This window comes from Uloborus diversus, chromosome 1 (assembly GCF_026930045.1).
Source record: "Uloborus diversus isolate 005 chromosome 1, Udiv.v.3.1, whole genome shotgun sequence".
Lineage (NCBI taxonomy): Eukaryota > Metazoa > Arthropoda > Arachnida > Araneae > Uloboridae > Uloborus > Uloborus diversus.
This window is the reverse complement of record NC_072731.1, coordinates 79936790-79955831: the sequence shown is the minus strand read 5'-3', so window position 1 is coordinate 79955831 and position 19042 is coordinate 79936790. Positions and strand designations below refer to the sequence as shown.

General features: G+C 36.8%; 1 protein-coding gene across 1 annotated transcript; it reads left to right on the top strand.

Moving 5' to 3' along the window:
- The first annotated feature begins 16275 nt into the window (after window positions 1-16275).
- LOC129227529 (uncharacterized) lies at window positions 16276-18507 on the top strand. Its single transcript, XM_054862140.1, has one exon. The coding sequence runs from the start codon at window positions 16276-16278 to the stop codon at window positions 18505-18507; it is 2232 nt and encodes a 743-aa protein (XP_054718115.1).
- Window positions 18508-19042: the final 535 nt, after the last annotated feature.

Sequence of the window (19042 nt, the reverse complement as noted above, 5' to 3'; positions counted from 1 at the left end):
AAAGTTTGGCAAAATATTCTTGACTACCAACATTTTATGACATAAGAAAATGGATTTTTTGATCCGTCTAAACTGGTTTTCCCCCTAAAATGGGGAAAAAAATTAGGCAGCAATAGTCCTGTTTTAAATCTCTAAAAAAAATTAGGCAGCAATAGTCCTGTTTTAAATCTCTAGATATTGAATGTAAAATAAGCGACTTGGAAATCGCAAAGCAAGTAAAAAATGAAACCAAATCAATATAGATGGTGTTGATAGGGATGCTATAGAAGACAAAACCAGATCACCAGCAAAGTAATAAAAGGTATTTTTAGAGATAATTTTGGCGACAGAAAGCTTGAGAAGGATTTTTACAGTTGCGTGGGACAGGGAGTGGAATGTCCAATGTTAGTAGCCCAAACAAGTTTTACAAAACATTACTAATGGATTCATTGGAAAATCAAATGAACTGCAAAGATCAAAGAAAACTCATGAATAAAGAGTAGAAAGTAAAAAGGTTCGAAATGAATATATTGTACTGCACTGAGAAAAAGGAAATTTGAGATTGATTGAGAGATAAAAATTTGAAGACGAATGTATATATTTTTTAATTCGATTTTCTCGCAAGTGCATCAACACAATGTTCCAAACTACTCATCGTTCAAAAGAACGGTCGTTCATTTTTTAAGTGAACGAACGGATCCGTTCATTTTAAGGATTCGTTCTTTATCACCCGTTCGTTCATGAACGACCCACCCTCTACTTGTAACATACTATTCCTTAACCCTATGTTCAATATATCTTGGGAATTTCCCTCTAAGGTATTATTCATTATAGCAGCAGCGGAATCAGCATGGGTGGAATCAGAAATGGGTAGATCTACCTAGAACTCCAAATTTGGCTGATTTTGGGCATTTCTGCTCCCAGAATTTAAATTGCTTGTAGTCTATTTCGGTTTTTATGCAGCGAGATTTTCTATCCCAACATAGTGTCGAAGTTTAGAGGACAGTGAGTCGAATCGAGGAGTGAGAATTCATTATCCTAGTTGGCCCTGTTTCTTGAAAACTAGAGCTAATCTCAATTTTTTATGGTGATTTTCGTGTTTAGCGAGGCAAATTACTTCGCGAAAAGCTATTTGAGCCGGATGCATTTTTGGTGTTGACTAGCGTTACAGATAAAAATTGTGACTTCAGGAATGCACACTAGCAACAAGCTTTGACGGCGATTATCCAAGTACATCAGCTTCTAACGCCTCAATTTCTGACTGAAATGACTTGAAAAAATTAAAAAGTGCACTTTAAAATATGAGTACAATATCCTTCAGGTTTGAACAAATTCTGGTTATTCCTTCCCTGTTGAAAGAATTCACGAAAAACACTAAAATTTCTGCCTCCTAATCTGGTTTCCCCCCTTAAAAAAGGTGTTGCAGTTTTTTTTTATCTCTTCTCATCGGTACTGTGAAATAATTTTGGAAGTTCCCTAGTATTTAGGTGAATCTTTTTTTTTTTTAAATTAAGTTGTCCGGTACTCCGGCTGAGCTACCGATGTATTTGTTGTTTCTTTTTTTCGTTATATGCAAATGAACAGTGTCGTTCAAATCAGGACTGTGGAGTCGGAGTCGAACTGATTTTAAGGTAAAAGAGTCGGAGTCGTTAGAAAACATGCCGACTCCGACTCCGGGCTTCTTTTTTTCTTTCATTTTCACTGACTCTCCTTGCATTTTTTAAAAACTGACTACCAATTGAAATTTTAGGCAACAAAACATGTATAAAAAGCTACTAATGAGAAAATAACTGCCATTATAGCAATCAGCTAGCTTGAGTGCTTACCGAACTTTCTGTAGCCGTCCCTCAGTTTGCTTGCTTTTTTAATTAACTAATAGCAACTGTCGGCAAACGGTTTTGTTGCCTAACATTTTCAAGTAATCACGTTCAAATAAAAATAGAAATATAGTGTTTTGGGTTCGATATCAGTTATAAAATAATAAAAGGAACGTAACAATTTAGTAAATCGAGGCCCGTAGCTCAGGTGGAAACTGGCAACTGGAAGATTCTTTAAGCATTTTTAAAACTACGACAAATCGCTTAATGTTCCGCACTTTGCAATAAAGCAATAAATATCCATGAAAATTTAGGCGAAGAAATGCTTCGTGTGTTAATAATGGCTCTCATCGAACTACTAAAAGTGCAGCAGCTTAGGATACATAAAAAATTGAGAAAAATATCGTCTGCGACAGAACAAAACAAATGGAACAGAATCGTTCTGTTGGTACACGTTTATTTATCGTCTGCCAAGCATTACTTGTGTTTACTCGTATGTTATCTTCTATAACTGTACACTAGCAAAAAATAATTTTGTTTTATTGTTTTTAGAACACGGATATGAAGAATCAAAGATTTTTTTTTAAAATGTTTGAGGGCTGTGAAATTACAAAACGTTTTCTTCGACTTTATTTGAAATAAAGTATGATTATTTTTCCCCAAGTATCTCCTCCTTTTAAGTACCTCTTTCGCTCAAGGACGAGAGACGGTAATTCCCAAATTTTGCCGAAAGATAAAATACGACCTGGCACGCATACCTACATCTAATGAGAAGCGACTAGGAATCATTTTAAAAAATGCAATATTTTCTCTAAATTAACGAAATCAAGGAAATTTTTGAGAGGTCACACAATGACCTCCCATCGGGGCGTTACTGCTTGCTCTTAGTTGAGCTAAAAAGAAATCGCGAAAACCGTTTATGTGTCTTGGTTCAAGTTTTGGCGGCGATTCATTTATGTTCCATTCTCCAGACAATGGTTATGGGCAGGTATAGAGCAGTAAGTACATACTGCTGATTACCTGCATAATGTAGCGATAATATCAGTTACTGCTGATCACAAGTGATAAAAAAATGCTTTTATTTAGCGCTAACCAAATAAACATGTTTGCACCGTAAAACTGAAGAAGCATAGATTTGAAAAATTCCAAAAAAAAAAAAAAAAAAAGAAAGAAAGAAAAGAATAAAAAAAAAAAAGAAAAGAAAATGGAAAAAAATTGCAGTTACTGTCATTTACCCTCCCACGGTAGAACGATCATGGGCAAAAAATTTCATGAAAATAAAAAAATTTGCAGTTACTGCCGTTTGCCTGCCCACGGGAGAAAGTTTTCGTTCTTCCATGTGCAGGTAAAGAACAGTAAGTGCATTCTGTCAATTACCTGCAAAATGCAGCGACAAAAGTAGTTACTGCCGTTTACCAGACCACGGGAGAAAGTTTTCGTTCTTCCGTGGGCAGGTAAAGAGCAGTATGTACATACTGCCGATTTCCCGCAAAATGTTGCTAAAAAAGCAGTTACTGCTAATTACCACTGATTAAAAAAAATGCTTTTTTTTTCTGCGGCAGCCAAATAAAAATGTTTGTACCATAAAACTATAGTAATAAAGATTTCAAAAATGCAAAAAAAAATGAAAATCGAAAAATCTGCTGTTACTGCCGTTTACCTGCACACAGCAGTATAGCCAGAGACTTGGGACCTGACCCTTGGAGAGCGGGGGTGCACATTGGAGCTGTATTAGTGCATGGGTGAAAAAGGCCTGCCCGCTCTCGACGAACCTTGTTCGTTCTTGTTTTGCACTTATGATGAGGCCGGGTCCCACGTTCAAGAGAGCCTTCAATTGGGTCAAACTCTCTCTATAAAGAGATAAAAAAAAGTTGGAAAAAGTTTTTAAATACAAGTCAGCGCGGGGCCCCGTGTGTCCACACGGACTGCACGGCCCAGGAGCCGCCACTGCGTTTCCCTGCATGTTAAACATTACCAAAACACATTATCAAATTATCATGCCGTGGTGCGAGCTTCATTGTTGATGACGTCACGGGCGTTACTCGATCGTTGGCTATTATATATATATATACAGTGAAACTTGTGTAAGTTGACCACTTGCGGTGCAGTATTTTCATAGTCGACTTAAACAGGTGGTCAACTTATAGAGGTTGAATTACATGGTATAGATCTAATTCTGTGCCTGAAAATAGTGGTCAACTTAGAGAGGTGGCCAACTTACAAGGGTGGTCAACTTTACAGGTTTTACTGTACTAGAAAGTCACCCGTCATGGTATGACGGGTGAAAATTTGCTTCTACATTTGAACGCAGCCATTGCCTGTTTGGTGATATTTTGGTAGTTTTAAGTTTTAACCGTAACTCCAATGAATTAATCCCATAGAGTAAAGAAATTAGATATAGAGAGACTCCGTTATACTAAGAAATTGAAGCCGTAAGTTGCACCGCTGTACCTCAAGGTCCTTAGCTTCTTGCTAAATGATCCATTCTCACGAAACGACCATGTTATCGTAACATGGTCAATATGTTATCCTATCATACCATGTCCATCATCGCACCAATGTATCCCATAATTCCTTATTCAATTTCATCTACTTTTTAACATAGACGGGGCCTATGTAAATTTCTTTACTCTGTGATTAACCCATAACTCCAGTAGATAACGGTCATTGTTGATCATTTTTACGTTTCTTCATTCTCTTAAAATGAGCTTTACTAGTAAAGCAGTTAAATGACCGGATCCAGTTCCGGTCTTGCCTAAATAAAACATTTCCCTGCATGTTAAATATTACCAAAACATATTATCAAATTATCATGCCGTGGTGCGAGTTTCTTAAACACGCGGGTTACTTCCTCATCGGCTATTATTTATATGAGGATATAAGGAAATATTGTAAGTCCTGTATTAAAGAATTGAGAAGGATCATTGGGGCTAGACTAAAAACTTTAGTGACGAGTGAGTGAGCACAAAGAGTCAACAGTTCCGGGAGGTGTCGAGCGTTAGCGATCAGGGGGAGAAGCCCACTAGTATATATATGCGTTTGTAAATAAAACATGGGATAAAAACTTATATTTGTTTTTGTATATAATTGCCCCGGTTCACAAAATCTGTCATATAACCTCATATTGAAGATTGCAAAAGAATTGATAAAATAAAGAGATCTCTTACTTTTATCTATATTTGTGAAGCAGGTTACTATCGGACGAATGTCTATTTGATGTGGATGGGGTTAATGTCCTCCATTTTCAGAAAAATCAATAACAGTTTTCAGCCGTCAGGTGTCACATTATTCCAGATTTTCATCGCCGCAGCTGATAAATTCTTCGGAACCGAGAGGAAACTCCTTTGTTTGCGATAAGGCGGCAGATAATGGTTGGTAAGGAAGAGTTGAAAGTAAAGGTAGAGCCAGATTCTACACAATTTTCTAAAATTTTGGTTTAAAAAAAATTCTTCATGTTGTTGCTTCTAACACTATAGATATAAAGCTGTGCACAAAGCTTTGGAAATCTCCTCTCGGCACTAATGTTGAAAAGTTTTGAGTGTTTCTTAAAAAAAAAAAACCCTTAAAATAGCCAAATCAATAGAATTCTATACGTGTTTTTCATCAAGAGCTCTTCCCAACAATGTTTGTTTGAAACAAATCTGCTTTTAAGTTCGGGATCCATCAATGCCTTTAATTTACCATAAGCATTTTTTTTTTCTTTTTAAACTGTTCAAGATGGAACGAAAAGTTGTTCAAGAGGTGAAATTTGGGAATGAGGTGTTCTCGCCTGGATCTTTTGATTTAAAAAAAAAAGTTTGTTCGAAACGGTACTACTTCTTTTTTTTTTTGGGGGGGGGGGTAGACAAACAGACAGACTAACAGACAGACGAACTGACAGACCCTCATTTTCCTCAACTCAAAACGCTACTTTCTAATTTCTCATTTTTCAAATTTTTTTTATTATTTCATATATTATTGACTTCCTTTTGTTTTATGCGATATTTTTACGATGCATTAAGCCTTCTCTCACGCCTTTGACTTCTTTTTTTAGCCTATTTTCCTATAAGAGTAAAAGAAAAAGAATGAATAAGCACATGAAAGGCGGCTTAGTGCATCATAAAAACATCTAAGAACAAAAAAGTTTATAGCGCGATAATAAAACTTAAATTCCGTTTCTGACAAAGTAAAAGTTTTTTAATCAAGAATTGCAGCCAGTTGTTCACTCTTCCCTGTGTTTCTTAAAGTTGTAATTTTACGACAAATTTCAGTTTACCTTTTCATATTTTGTATTTGTTTGAAGTACCTAAATAGTTTGTGAAAATTTTTAAAACGCGCCTTGTGTTCCACGTAATGGTAAATTACTCAAAAATTCTAAAATAAACATTAATAATGTTAAAGCAGACAAAATGAAACTGTAGGAGACTCTAAATTAATTTGTTTAATATATTTAATGCAAGAAATTCCTTAGTTTGAGCATAGACCTTAATTTCCAGTTGGGTTGTTGTTTCCCATTTTTCAAAAATATTTTTTTCTAAAAGAGCATAGTCGAAAACATGGGGTGAGTTTTTTTTTTTTTTTTCTAAGTTTTGACTCATTTTCTCTCTTTAAAAAAATCTTAAATGACGTCCAGTCGCTGTGTTCATTTTCACTGATGACATCGCAAGTAAACTTCCTCGCAGTGAAAAATATGCGATACAGACGATATCCTGTCAGAAAAGACAACTACGCTCTCCGATTCAAGATGGCTGTCTTACTTGTGACGTCACACGATGAAACATTTTGTTTTAGAAATCTGACATTAAAAAATAATTAATTCAAAATGAAACGTTCTGAAAATAAAAGTGTAACTGAAAAATTTTTACCTCGCCGTTATTTTTCTCTTTGCATATTCTATCAATTTCAGTGACAAAAAATAGTACTTTTGAATGAAAGAAACACCCCCATAGCCGCAGAGCTGAGAAATTAACGATGCATTCATTCTCCGTCTAGCCTCTCCTGAAATTGTACGCTTAATAATTAAGAAATATATTAAAAATTAAAGTGATTCTAACAGGAAAGAACGTTAACAGTTAAAATTTACTGAAAAAATGAAATCTAACAATTTGAGAAACGGAATTCGATATAAATTCTATATTGTTAAGAATCCGGTGCAACTTCAATTTTTCTTCCAAATGACGACATAGTTCTTGAGAAAACACAGGAGATTTATTTACAAATATTAATAATAGAGCAGGTAAAAATTGCAAACATCCAGCAATTAATCGAATATCGTTAAACACTGTACATTACCCAGTACACCACGCATTTAAATCCAACATACGTGAAAAGAACAGCAATTCGAAAATCACAGCGCAAACGCTAATGCATTCACAGACATCAGTGAAAAACGAGACTAAACAGTTAGAAAGCAAACTGACTGACTCTTTCATTCACAAGACGCCCTTCGTTTTATACCAGCAAAGAAATATTTAGAAAATCCTACAACGTTCTACCAATTTCTCATATTTTCTATTTATTCATTCACGGGGGAACGGAAATGGGGGGGACCATATACTTCATTCGAATGTGAGGGGGGATTGTATATGCATAACAAGAAACTATTTACAGGTTAAGTTACTACGATAATTTCAGATGACGGTTAAGTTTAGATGACAGTTAATTAGATGACAGGAATAATCGCCAAATTTACCCAGATTACAACAAATTAATCATAAACATAATTACTATTTACAGAATTTGTAACAATATCATCAAATAGTTTATTATTATTGTGATGTATTTTTATGAGAGAGGCATATTTTGTTTTTAGAAATCAGCTTTAACTGTTGAAAAGAATGTTGACATAATTTACATGTTAGCTAACTAAGAGAGTTATGATCTGGTGCTAGAAAACCGTGGTTGGTACACGGGAAAGTAGGCTAGATTAATTCTGGATGGAACATCTTGTCAAATTTTTACGGGAAAGTAAGCTAAAAAAAAATTGAATTCTTCAATAAAACCTATTTGTTACAAAGCTATAATTTAACAATATTTTATAGTTAAAATATAAATTCGTTTAAAAAAACTCAAATGAGGTATGAGTTTATTTAATAACCTTGTCCTCGTGTCATAATCGTTATGAAATTGTTCCTAATTAAATCAACTCATTTTACTGCATCTCGGTGAAATTCTAGAGCCTTTTGTGTTTAAGTGACTTGAAATGTTAAAGATTTTTTACGTCCACTTTCAAGGTGGAAAAGTGCATAGTATTTATGTGCTTTAAAGTAGATTAATTGACTTTAAGGGATTCTGAAAAAAGAAAAGAAAGAAAAACCATTTAAAACAAAATCATGAAAACATCGCTGTGAAAAAATTTAAAATGGGGGCGGGGGAGCTTTTCAATTTCTTGATCCCCCTCTAAAAATTATTTCTGTATCCGCCTCTGGTAAAACACATTTTAAAACGAGTTGATGTGTGCATCACATGACTTCCTTTTACTCCAATTTAATGTCATTTCCCCATTACTGGCAATTTTAATGCAATTCAATAGTTTACTCTCTGAATTTCACCAACAGTGGCCAAATTGAAACAGTCATTAAAAAAAAAAAAAAAAAAAAAAAAAAAAAAAAAAAAAAACCGCCAAATTTGTCGCCAAGTTGGCGACAAACCTTGGCGACCAAAAGACTGGCGATGTATCGCCAAGTGTCCGCCAAATTATACCACCACTTGAGTTTGCATCAAATTTAACAATGATCCCCCCCCCCCCTCCCCAAGAAGAGGCAAAAGACCCTTTTAAAAACACCCGAATGCAACCAAAAAGAGAGGCGCACAACTAGACCCCACTAGGAGTCCAAATTTCAACTTTCTAAGACTTGCCGTTCTTGAGTTATGCGACATACATACGCACGTACGTACATACGCACATACATACATACGCACATACATATATACGTACATACAGACGTCACGAGAAAATTCGTTGTAATTAACTCGGGAATCGTCATTATGGATATTTCGCGTGTCTATACGTTCTTAGGCACTTATCTACGTGTGGTCGAGTCAAAAAAAAAAAAAAAAAAACTCAGTAGTCATTCGGGGGTGAGTAAAATGGAAATTAAGGTCGATTTGTGAGTGAAAATTATTTCGCGAATACAATCTTTCCTTTTTTGAAAAAGGAAGTAAAAAATAAGCGCAAATACTTTTTGATTTGCCCTTGTAATATCATTTTTCAAATGCTTTGATCTTCATTTAAACAAAAATTAATGTTTTTGTTTTCTTTTAGTAAGTGTAAATTATGTTTGTTGTACATTTTCCTGATGGTTGGAAACAAATTCTGCTAAAAGTTGAAGCTGTTTAAGAAAAATAACAATAAATATATTGTTATAAACGGAACTGACTTTTTTTATATTTTCATTTGGTTCAAGAACGCTCATTATTTATATTTACAATGAATTGCAAATATTATTGGTTTTATTGAATTGATGTGAAATGGTGGAGGGAGAACTAAAATTTTTTGGAAGGAGAGAATTCTGAATATGCTGAATGAAATCCCAATTTTACCGAATGATAAAATTCAAGTATGCACACATACACATGCATAACATCTACTGCGAAGGAAAATTAGGCATCATTGAACACAATTTAAAAATAGTATAAAACTTTCAATGTTGTCTCCTAATATGTGGAATCAAGTAGTCAAACGTCCTCAAAAATTGGGAGGTCACAGTGACCTCTGGTGACATCCCATCGGGACGACGATCTGTGTGTGGGGGGGGGCGCAATTTCTTAAGTTCGCCAGGGGCGCTAGACCCCCTAGGTACGTACGCTACTGGGCATCCATGTCCTACACGCACGCACGCTCATACACATACACGCTTATACCACGCGCCTTTACATATATACATACATACATATGTAAATGTATTGTAACGGATTCGGTGCGACTTCCACTTTCTTGAAATGAAGACACAGTTCTTGATAAAAAAAAATACAGGAAATTTATTTACACTATGTACAGGAAAGAGCGTCAACAACTGCTAAATTATTCATCAGCAATTAAGCAATTATCACACAACACCGTAAACTCAACGTTTACACACGTATTTACTTCCAAATACGAAAACAACACAGCGAAATGCCTCGCAATAAACAGAGCAAATACGTTCTCCGTTCGAAATCTCAATCGAAATTCCCCTGTTTATCACGTGGGACGCCTTTATAAACATCGAAAGAAATCTCTCAACTGTTCCACACGCTTCTGGAAAATAGTAGACCGTTATCCAATTTTATCAATGAACAAAAAGGAAATAGGGGGGCGTATACTTTAGCCATATGTTAAGGGGTTGTATATTCATTACGGGAAACTATTTACAGGTTACGTTACTACAATAATTACTATTTACAGAATTTGTAACATTGCCCCCTTCCTAAGGACTGCACGTCCCGGGCAGTACAATCCCCAGAAAGGGTGCCAGACTTCTATCACAAGTTTACAAATATACACATTAATTAATAACTAACAGATACAGAAAACACAATAATAACAAGAAATATTACTAAACATTAAAAGCAAAAATTATCTACAACTTTTATGTTATCAACCATGGTTGTTTACGTAATACTCATGAACTATGGCCATAGTATGGGGCTAACCGATCATAATGTACAACCCTAGGTTTTGCATTAGGTGATTTTTGGATCCTCACTACGACGTCATTTAGTCGGTTAACGACTTTGTAGGGTCCATCCCAATGCGACTGCAATTTGGGTGAAAGACCTTTCCGTCGGATGGGATTCCATAACCAAACCTTGTCGTCTTCGTTGAATTCATGTCCAGTAGACCTTGTGTCGTATCTGGTCTTCATCTTCTCCGCCGCGATGTTGATTCGCTCTCGTGCGAAGTTATGAACGTCTTCCAACCGGGCCTGGAGATCCTGGATGTACTCCTCAGGCGATGAAGGCGCATCCGGAGGACGACCGAAGACGAGATCACAAGGTAGCCGAAGCTCTCGTCCGAAGAGCATCTGAGATGGGGCAAATCCGGTAGTCTCGTGGACAGCACTGCGGTAGGCCAGCAGGAACAAAGGTAGCTTCTTGTCCCAATCCTGTTGATTTCTGGATACCATAAGTGAGAGATTATTCAGGATTGTGCGGTTAAATCTCTCCACCATGCCGTCCGATTGTGGGTGTAGTGGTGTTGTCCTAGTTTTCTCAATTCCAAGAATTTGACATAGGCCCTTAAACACAGCAGAGATGAAATTCCTCCCTTGATCGGAATGAATCTGCAAAGGTGTTCCATATCTCGAGATCCAATGTTGGACTAGAGTCTCTGCTACGGTGGTAGCCTCTTGATCAGGAATGGGATATGCTTCCGGCCATTTGGTGGAGTAGTCGATGGAAACAAGAATGTATTTGTTCCCATCAGCAGTTTTTGGTAGAGGACCCAGGATGTCGATCCCAATTCGTTCGAAAGGAGCTCCAACGTTGTACAGATGTAGCTTCCCTGTGCTTCTCTTCTTCGGTCCTTTACGAGCAGCACAGGCGTCACAAGAATGGCACCACTTCTCCACGTCATCCTTCGCCTTGCTCCAGAAGAAGCGCTCCCGAACTTTATTGAGGGTTTTCAAGACACCAAAATGTCCTCCAGTCGCACTACTATGTATTTCTTTCAGAACATCTGAAATCCTTGATCGGGGAAGTAGTAACTGCCACCTAGATGTTTTGCCGTCGTCAGATTCCCATTTTCGGTGTAGCACGTCGTTCCGTAAATGAAGCGAGTTCCATAAAGCCCAGTATCTTTTTGTTGCAGGACTGAAGATGGAAACGTCCTGCCATCTAGGTCGCCGACTGTCACTTTCCATGAACTCCAAAATTGGTTTTATGTCGGGGTCTTCAAGTTGATTTTTTCGAACTTGGTCGTCACTCCATGGATCAGGTTCTGATGATATTGGAGTCAGTCACCTGATAGGCGGTAGGGCTAGTCGTTCCATACTGTTTCTCGATTCGGGAACAATAGTGGCAGTTCTCAGGACAGGGTCTCCTTGATAAAGCGTCAGCATTCCCGTGAGATAACCCTTTTCGATGCTTGATCTCCATGTCATATTCCTGGAGCCGCTGTATCCATCTGGCTATCTGGCCTTCCTGATTTTTGAAGTTCAAAAGCCAAGTTAATGAGGCCTGATCTGTCCGAAGCAGAAGCTTTCGGCCGTAGAGGTAATGATGGAAGTGTTCTACAGCTTTCACTATGGCCAGTAACTCCTTTCTGGTGACGCAGTAATTTCACTCCGACTTTGATAAGCATTTGCTCCAGTAAGCGATGACATGTTCATTGCCGTCAATTTCTTGGGATAAAACAGTTCCAATGCCCTCGTTGCTCGCATCAGTGTCCAGGATGAAGGATTTTTCAGGCTGAGGATATGCGAGGATAGGCGTTGATGTTAAAGCCTCCTTCAGTCGTAGAAATGCATCTTCGCATTCCTTGGACCATTCAAACTTTTGCTTGCTCTCCGTCAGCTTATGCAAAGGTCGTGCAATGTTGGAAAAACCCTTTACAAACTTCCTGTAGTACGTGCAGAGCCCCAGGAAACTTCGCAGCTGATGGATGTTTTCGGGACGACTCCAACTCTTGACCGCAGATACCTTTTCTGGATCGCTTTGTACACCTTCAGAAGAGATGATGTGACCAAGGTAGTTCACTTCCGGGCGGAACAAATTACATTTGGACGGGCTTAACTTCAGATTGGCTTCCTTAAGCTTTTGCAGCACCTTCCTAAGATTTGCCAGATGTTCTTCGAAACTGCGTCCCACGATGATGATATCGTCTAAGTAGACCAGACAGGATTCGTAGGAAAGTCCTCTTAACACTGTCTCCATAAGACGCTCGAACGTAGCTGGTGCATTGCAGAGGCCGAAGGGCATCACTTTTAACTGCCATAAGCCTTGTCCAGTTGTGAACGCTGTCTTTTCTCGGTCATCAGGGTGTATCTCAACCTGCCAGTAGCCGCTCTTCAAGTCCAGGGTCGAAAACCACTTGTGTCCGGAAAGAGTGTCCAAGGTGTCGTCTATCCGTGGAAGAGGGTAACTGTCTTTTTTGGTGATTTCATTCAGCCGTCGGTAATCGACACAAAATCTGGTGGAGCCATCTTTCTTTCGGACCAAGACGATGGGAGAGACCCAAGGACTGGATGAAGGTTCGATTACATCATTCTCCTTCATCTCTTTCAGGAGGGTTTCAACCATAGATCTTAAAATAGAATAGATGTGCCTTCTCCCTACTTTTCTCCTCAGAGCGCGCGTCAACATCCCCCGTTGGACATCACGTGATCAAGGGACTCCCCTCACAAGAAACTGTTTCCCTTATCGAAGAGAATCACTTTGCGCCGCGATCATTTGCACAATTAAGGGAAATCAAAGCACTTAACCCATGGGTTAAATGCTTTAAGCATGGGTTAAACCCCCCTTTAAGCATGGGTTAAATTAAAGCATTATACCCATTATTAAAGAAAAACGGAACACTCTGTCACGTAACACCTCATATTTTTCACTAAAAATAATAATTAAAAAATGTAACAATTTTTTTTATTAAGAAATCGCAAATGTATTTGTTGTACTTTTGCAAAAAATGTTCTTTGTTACCTTTTTAAGTTATTACTTTTTAATGAAATGCGGGACAAAATGACAGCTTTTTTATGGAATGGTCCATTAGATATTTTCCCATCATGACTTTTGAAGCAGGCGCACAAGCTATTTGAACTTTTTTTCAAGTGCTTTAAATACTGAGTAGAAAAAGACGTCTTCAAAAATCTTAAACAAAAATTGACCTTATAAATTTTCTTTTATTTCAATCAAATTTTTCAATACAGATAAATAGTTTCAATGCGTGCTTTTTCCCACAACTTTTGAAGCCAGTGCAACAATTTAACATAAAACCCGATCTAAAAACATAAACCAATTAGAAATACAAATGTAAATAGTATCGAATATCAACTCAATTGAATAATATTCTAATATTCGCATGCGTTTCGCACCAACACTATATTAGCCAAACCAATAACTTTGGTTTGTTCCTAATTTTTAAGCAACTTCGGTGTTTTTTTTTTAAGTACTCAGAAAATAAATTATTTGCAATTATAAACTACATGAATGGTCATTTGACTTCCGCCCCCTCCCCATCTTTTTTTTCTTCTTTTTTTTCGCCCCACAGACTATGATAATTTTGACAATTTAAACTCCAGGGTGAAGAAAACTAGTGATTATTGTCCCTTAACAATATTAATTTTGTCACTTTCCTACTTATTGTCTTTGTGAATTATTTTCATTGTTTGAATTGACTGCGCGATGCATTCTAACGCTTAAATATTTAGTAACGATTAATTTTATAAACTTTTTAACGAGAAAATCTGCTGCTTCTGTTTCCAACATATGCTTATTTAAACTTAGAAAAACGGAATTCTAAATTTTTCGCATAACTTTTGTGGTCTCATGAGTAACATTATATACTCCCAAAACTTTTTCACATTCTCGCTCAGTTGTTCTTCACAAATGTACATATTTCAATGGCTGCAATCTTGCAATAAGTTATCATACTTGAATGTGTAACAAATTTCTTAAATTTTATTAGGTCTATTTTTGATTTGTTGTAGTTAAGACTGCAGTCGTTGCAGTTCACAACAGAGTGCACTTGCCGGAAAAAAAATCCAGCGTAGTCAGAAACATCATTAATATACTGCGTTATGTTAATTGAGATGATTTCTGAATTTTCCAAATCGTCGTCAAAGGAATCGGAAGAAAAGGCTTTCTTTCAAAGCATTTTTGTTACGCTTCAAATTTAATCTTAGCATTTGAAGGTTGTCAAAATCAGCGCAATTTGAAGAACTGGACTCTTTAATTTCCGTATGAATGAATAATCTTTTTTTTCACACTTCGAAATTATCCGACGATTATTGTTGAATCCCCCTTACAAGCTGATCGCACTGAAAAAAGTTTCAAGGTAATCCTGAGTGTTTGGTACTTCCTCCAGAAAATGTTACCTCGTGAAAAGTTTAATTTTTTAATTGTTTTCTATGGCAACAGTTTTTGATAATTGTTGTGTTCTTTCTTCTTTCTTATTGCAAAAGTGTTGTTGCATCTAATGAAGTAGTGGCTTCATGCGTTGTTTATTTTGAAGTAGTGGCTTCATATGTATAATTAGAAGTTAATTAGGAGTAGTGGCTCCGACTAATAAAGTGTGTTGGTTTAACTTTTATACAGTCCACATTGTGTTTTGCAAGTATATTCATTTCGAACCAGAACGTAACATAGAAATGGTCCTCCAGAGACCGGAGCTTTGAGTAATTAGCCGGTGAGTCATTTAGAATTATTGTTCACTTTATTTTGTCAAACTATGAATGAATTGAAAATAAAATTATTTGTCGCCAAGGCGGCATTAAATCGCCATAATGAAAAAGTAGAGAATTCTGTTGAAAAAGCCGATTTGGTGGAACTCAAGTTATTTGAAACCAAGACAAATCAATTATCGGTAGAGATAAATTCCATTTTTGATGCAATTTATGGAATGTGTAAGGAAACTGAAATCGAGGAATTTATGAATGAAAATTATTTACTGCAAGATATAATTGACGACCTTGCTTTAAAAATTAATCGCGCAAAAGATAGTGTGAGTGTGAAAACCGAAAAACTTGTTCTACAAGAAAATGGCGACAATTTCGCACAAGTTAAATTACCTGTTCTTTCTCTTCCCATTTTTTCGGGGAAAATTGAAGAGTGGCTAACTTTTAAGGATTTATTCACGACTAGTGTTCATGAAAATAAAAGCATTTCAGATGCAATGAAATTGCAATATTTGAAGGCTAGTTGTAAAGATGAAGCGTTAAGAATTATAAATTCTATGCCGATTTCAAATGCAAACTATTCGGTTGCTTGGCAACTACTTGAAGATAGGTTTTCTGATAAGCGAGAACTAGTAAATGCACTTATTAGAAAATTGTTTAATTTACAAAGAATTAATGAATCGCCTCAGGCAATTCTTAATTTAATTGATTCAGCTAATGAATTTGTGAGCTCTTTGGCTGTTATAGGTCATAAAATTGAAGAATTTGCTGAAGTTATGGTTGTTTACGCATTAGTTGAAAAATTGGACAAAAATACGAGAAGTTGGTGGGAACGGGAATTAAAAAAAGATGAATTAGGTACCTTGGAGCAATTATTCTCATTTCTTCGTGTACAAGCTCGTACTTTACAGAACAGTAAAAATTCTTTTAACGAAAAGAAAAATTCTAATTGCAAATTCACATCTTTGTTGACTGAAGCAAAAGTAGATTGTACATTTTGTAAAGGTAATCATGCATTGGTGAAATGTTTTAAATTTAAAAATGTGCCTGTTCAGAAAAGAATTAATTTTGTCAAGTTTAATAATCTGTGTTTTTGTTGTCTTTCTTCCTCTCACCTGTTAAAATTCTGTAAATGTCCTCAAAAATGCAAAGAGTGCGGAAAATCGCATAATTCTATACTGCATATTGATATGGGTGATAAAGGTATGAGTGCAGTGAATTCGGACAATAAACAAATCTCTAGTACCCTCTCTATTGAAGCTGAATCTTTTACTCCAGGAAAAATGTGCAATTCTGATGAAAGTAAAAATAACGCTAGGCTTTCCGGTGAACTTCCTAGCATCTACACAGGTACTACTTCTCTTCAAGTGGAAGAAAGAGTATCTAGAGGTGAAAATAAAGAAGTATTGCTATGTACAGTTCTTATCAAGGCTTTAGATTCTTCTGGGAGGTTTCAGTTATGTCGTGCCTTATTAGACCCTGGTAGTCAAGCTAATTTTATTACTGAAGATTGTGTTAATCGACTTGGATTAGGTAGAAAAAAGGCAAACATAGCGGTGTCATGCCTTGGCGCTACTGCCGCTCGTACTAATGGTCTTGTAGACTTGGAGTTTTCTCCGCATTTCGATTCTAAGCCAAAGCTTAAAAGTTCAGCATTTGTAATGAATAAAATTGTGGGAAATCTACCGCACACATCAATTGATGTTAGAATTCAAGAAGCCTTCAAGGATCTAGTACTCGCAGACCCCTCTTTTCATAAGTCAGCTCGAATTGACATTTTGCTTGGTATAGATATTTTCCTTCAAGTGTTAAAAGGTGAAATTAGCAACGGAGGTGATGGTTATCCCTCAGCAGTTCGTTCTTCTTTTGGCTGGATCATTTCAGGATCTGTCAATTTATTTAGGGATAATGTTCCACTTGTGTTAAATAATATAGATATTGATACTAATGAACTTATTTCTAAGTTTTGGGAGTTGGACTCGGTGCCATCTGTTAGTTTTCTATCAAGTGCTGAGAAGGCTTGTGAGGAACATTTCAAAAATACTCATTCTAGGGCTGAAGATGGAAAATACATAGTAAAATTGCCTTTCCACACCTCTCCAACAGAATTAGGTGAATCTAGACAGCATGCTTTACGCAGGTTGAATGCAGTTGAACGTTCCTTAAGCTCAAACCCGGCAAAATATAAACAGTACCAGGATTTTATGAAGGAATATCTTGAACTGAAACACATGGAACCAGTTCCCGAAACTGATTATGCAAAGAGTGAAGCATATTACATTCCTCATTTTCCAGTTTTGAGAGAGTCTAGTACAACAACGAAATTGAGGGTGGTGTTTGATGCATCGTCCAAATCATCATCAGGATACTCCCTAAATGATCTATTGATGGTGGGCCCACGCTTGCAGTTGGAATTGTATCCCATTCTACTTCGATTCAGAACATTTCCAGTTGCAGTCTGTGCCGATGTGGAGAAAATGTTTCGACAAATAAGGGTACATCCTGAAGACGTAGATTGGCAGAGAATTTTGTGGAGAAGTAATTTAGAAGAACCGGTAAAAGAATACAGATTGCTCACGGTAACGTATGGAACTGCAAGTGCGCCATTTCTCTCCACGAGAACAATACATCAGCTTGCCTTAGACGAGAAGGATAGCTATCCCCTTGCTTCAAACGCTACATTGAATCATTTTTACGTTGATGACCTTTTAAGTGGTGCGTCATCGGAAGAAGAAGCATCTGAGCTTGTGAAGCAGTTAAAGACTATGATGGCAAAGGGAGGATTTAATCTTCGTAAGTGGAAATCTAATAACACCAACGTGATTAAAGAATTCCTAGATGAAGAAGAGGCTGCAAACTTAGAAACTGAAGTTAAGGTTCTTGGTATCCAGTGGTGTCCAAAAGCTGATTATTTTAGTTTTAGCATTGAGTCTGTGAAACAAAAGCTAGAATACTCCAAGAGGGAAATACTGTCTGAGATTTCCCGTGTATTTGATCCTTTGGGATTGCTTTCCCCTTGTGTAGTGTTTATGAAAGTGTTACTTCAAGAATTGTGGAAGTATAAGCTTTCTTGGGATCAAATCATTCCCGAAGAATTAAATAGGAATTGGATATCATTTTGTGAAGAACTGCATCTCCTTGAACAAATGAAAATTCCAAGATTAGTTCTAACTTCTTCGCATGCAGATATAGAGTTGCACGCATTTTGTGATGCTTCAGAAAAAGCGTACTGTGCAGCAATTTATGTGAGATGTTTATTACCGAACTCGGATTTTCGTGTGTCTTTGCTTACTGCGAAAACAAGAGTTGCACCCTTGAAAACTCAGTCTCTGCCTCGTTTGGAACTGTGCTCAGCATTGTTGCTAGCTGATTTGTTAGCTGCTGTTTTGAAAAATATCAAGTTCCAGTTCAGAATACTGTAGCATGGACTGATTCCAAAATAACTCTCGCATGGCTTGCAACTGAACCATATAAATGGCAAGCATTTGTTGCAAACAGAGTGTCTAAAATTCAGACAACCATCCCATCAGTCAAGTGGTTTCACGTCCGTGGAACTGAAAATCCATCGGATCTAGGAACCAGAGGTTTACTTCCGTCTCAATTAATCAGCAATGACATGTGGTTACGAGGTCCAAACTGGTTAAGTCAACCTATGAGTAGTTTCATACCATTAGACGTTACAGAGACATATTCTCTTCCTGAATGTGCTGTAGAAGAGAAGCAAAAAATCATTACGTGCGCATCTAAATTAAAATCTGTTCCTGAATTCGTGGCAAAAATATCTTCGTTTACAAAATTGATACGTGTTTGTGCATGGGTTTTGAGATATTTGAACAATAGCTGTTCCCGTCGTACCAAAATCTCTGGTTGTTTGACATCCAAAGAACTTCATAACTCAGTGCTTTGTGTGGTGCGAACAATTCAAGAAAATGAGTTCACGTCCGAGAGAAAATTGCT

Bases quoted from the DNA above. Each gene is read 5' to 3' on its own strand.
- LOC129227529 (XM_054862140.1), top strand. From the start codon at position 16,276: ATGGGTGATAAAGGTATGAGTGCAGTGAATTCGGACAATAAACAAATC.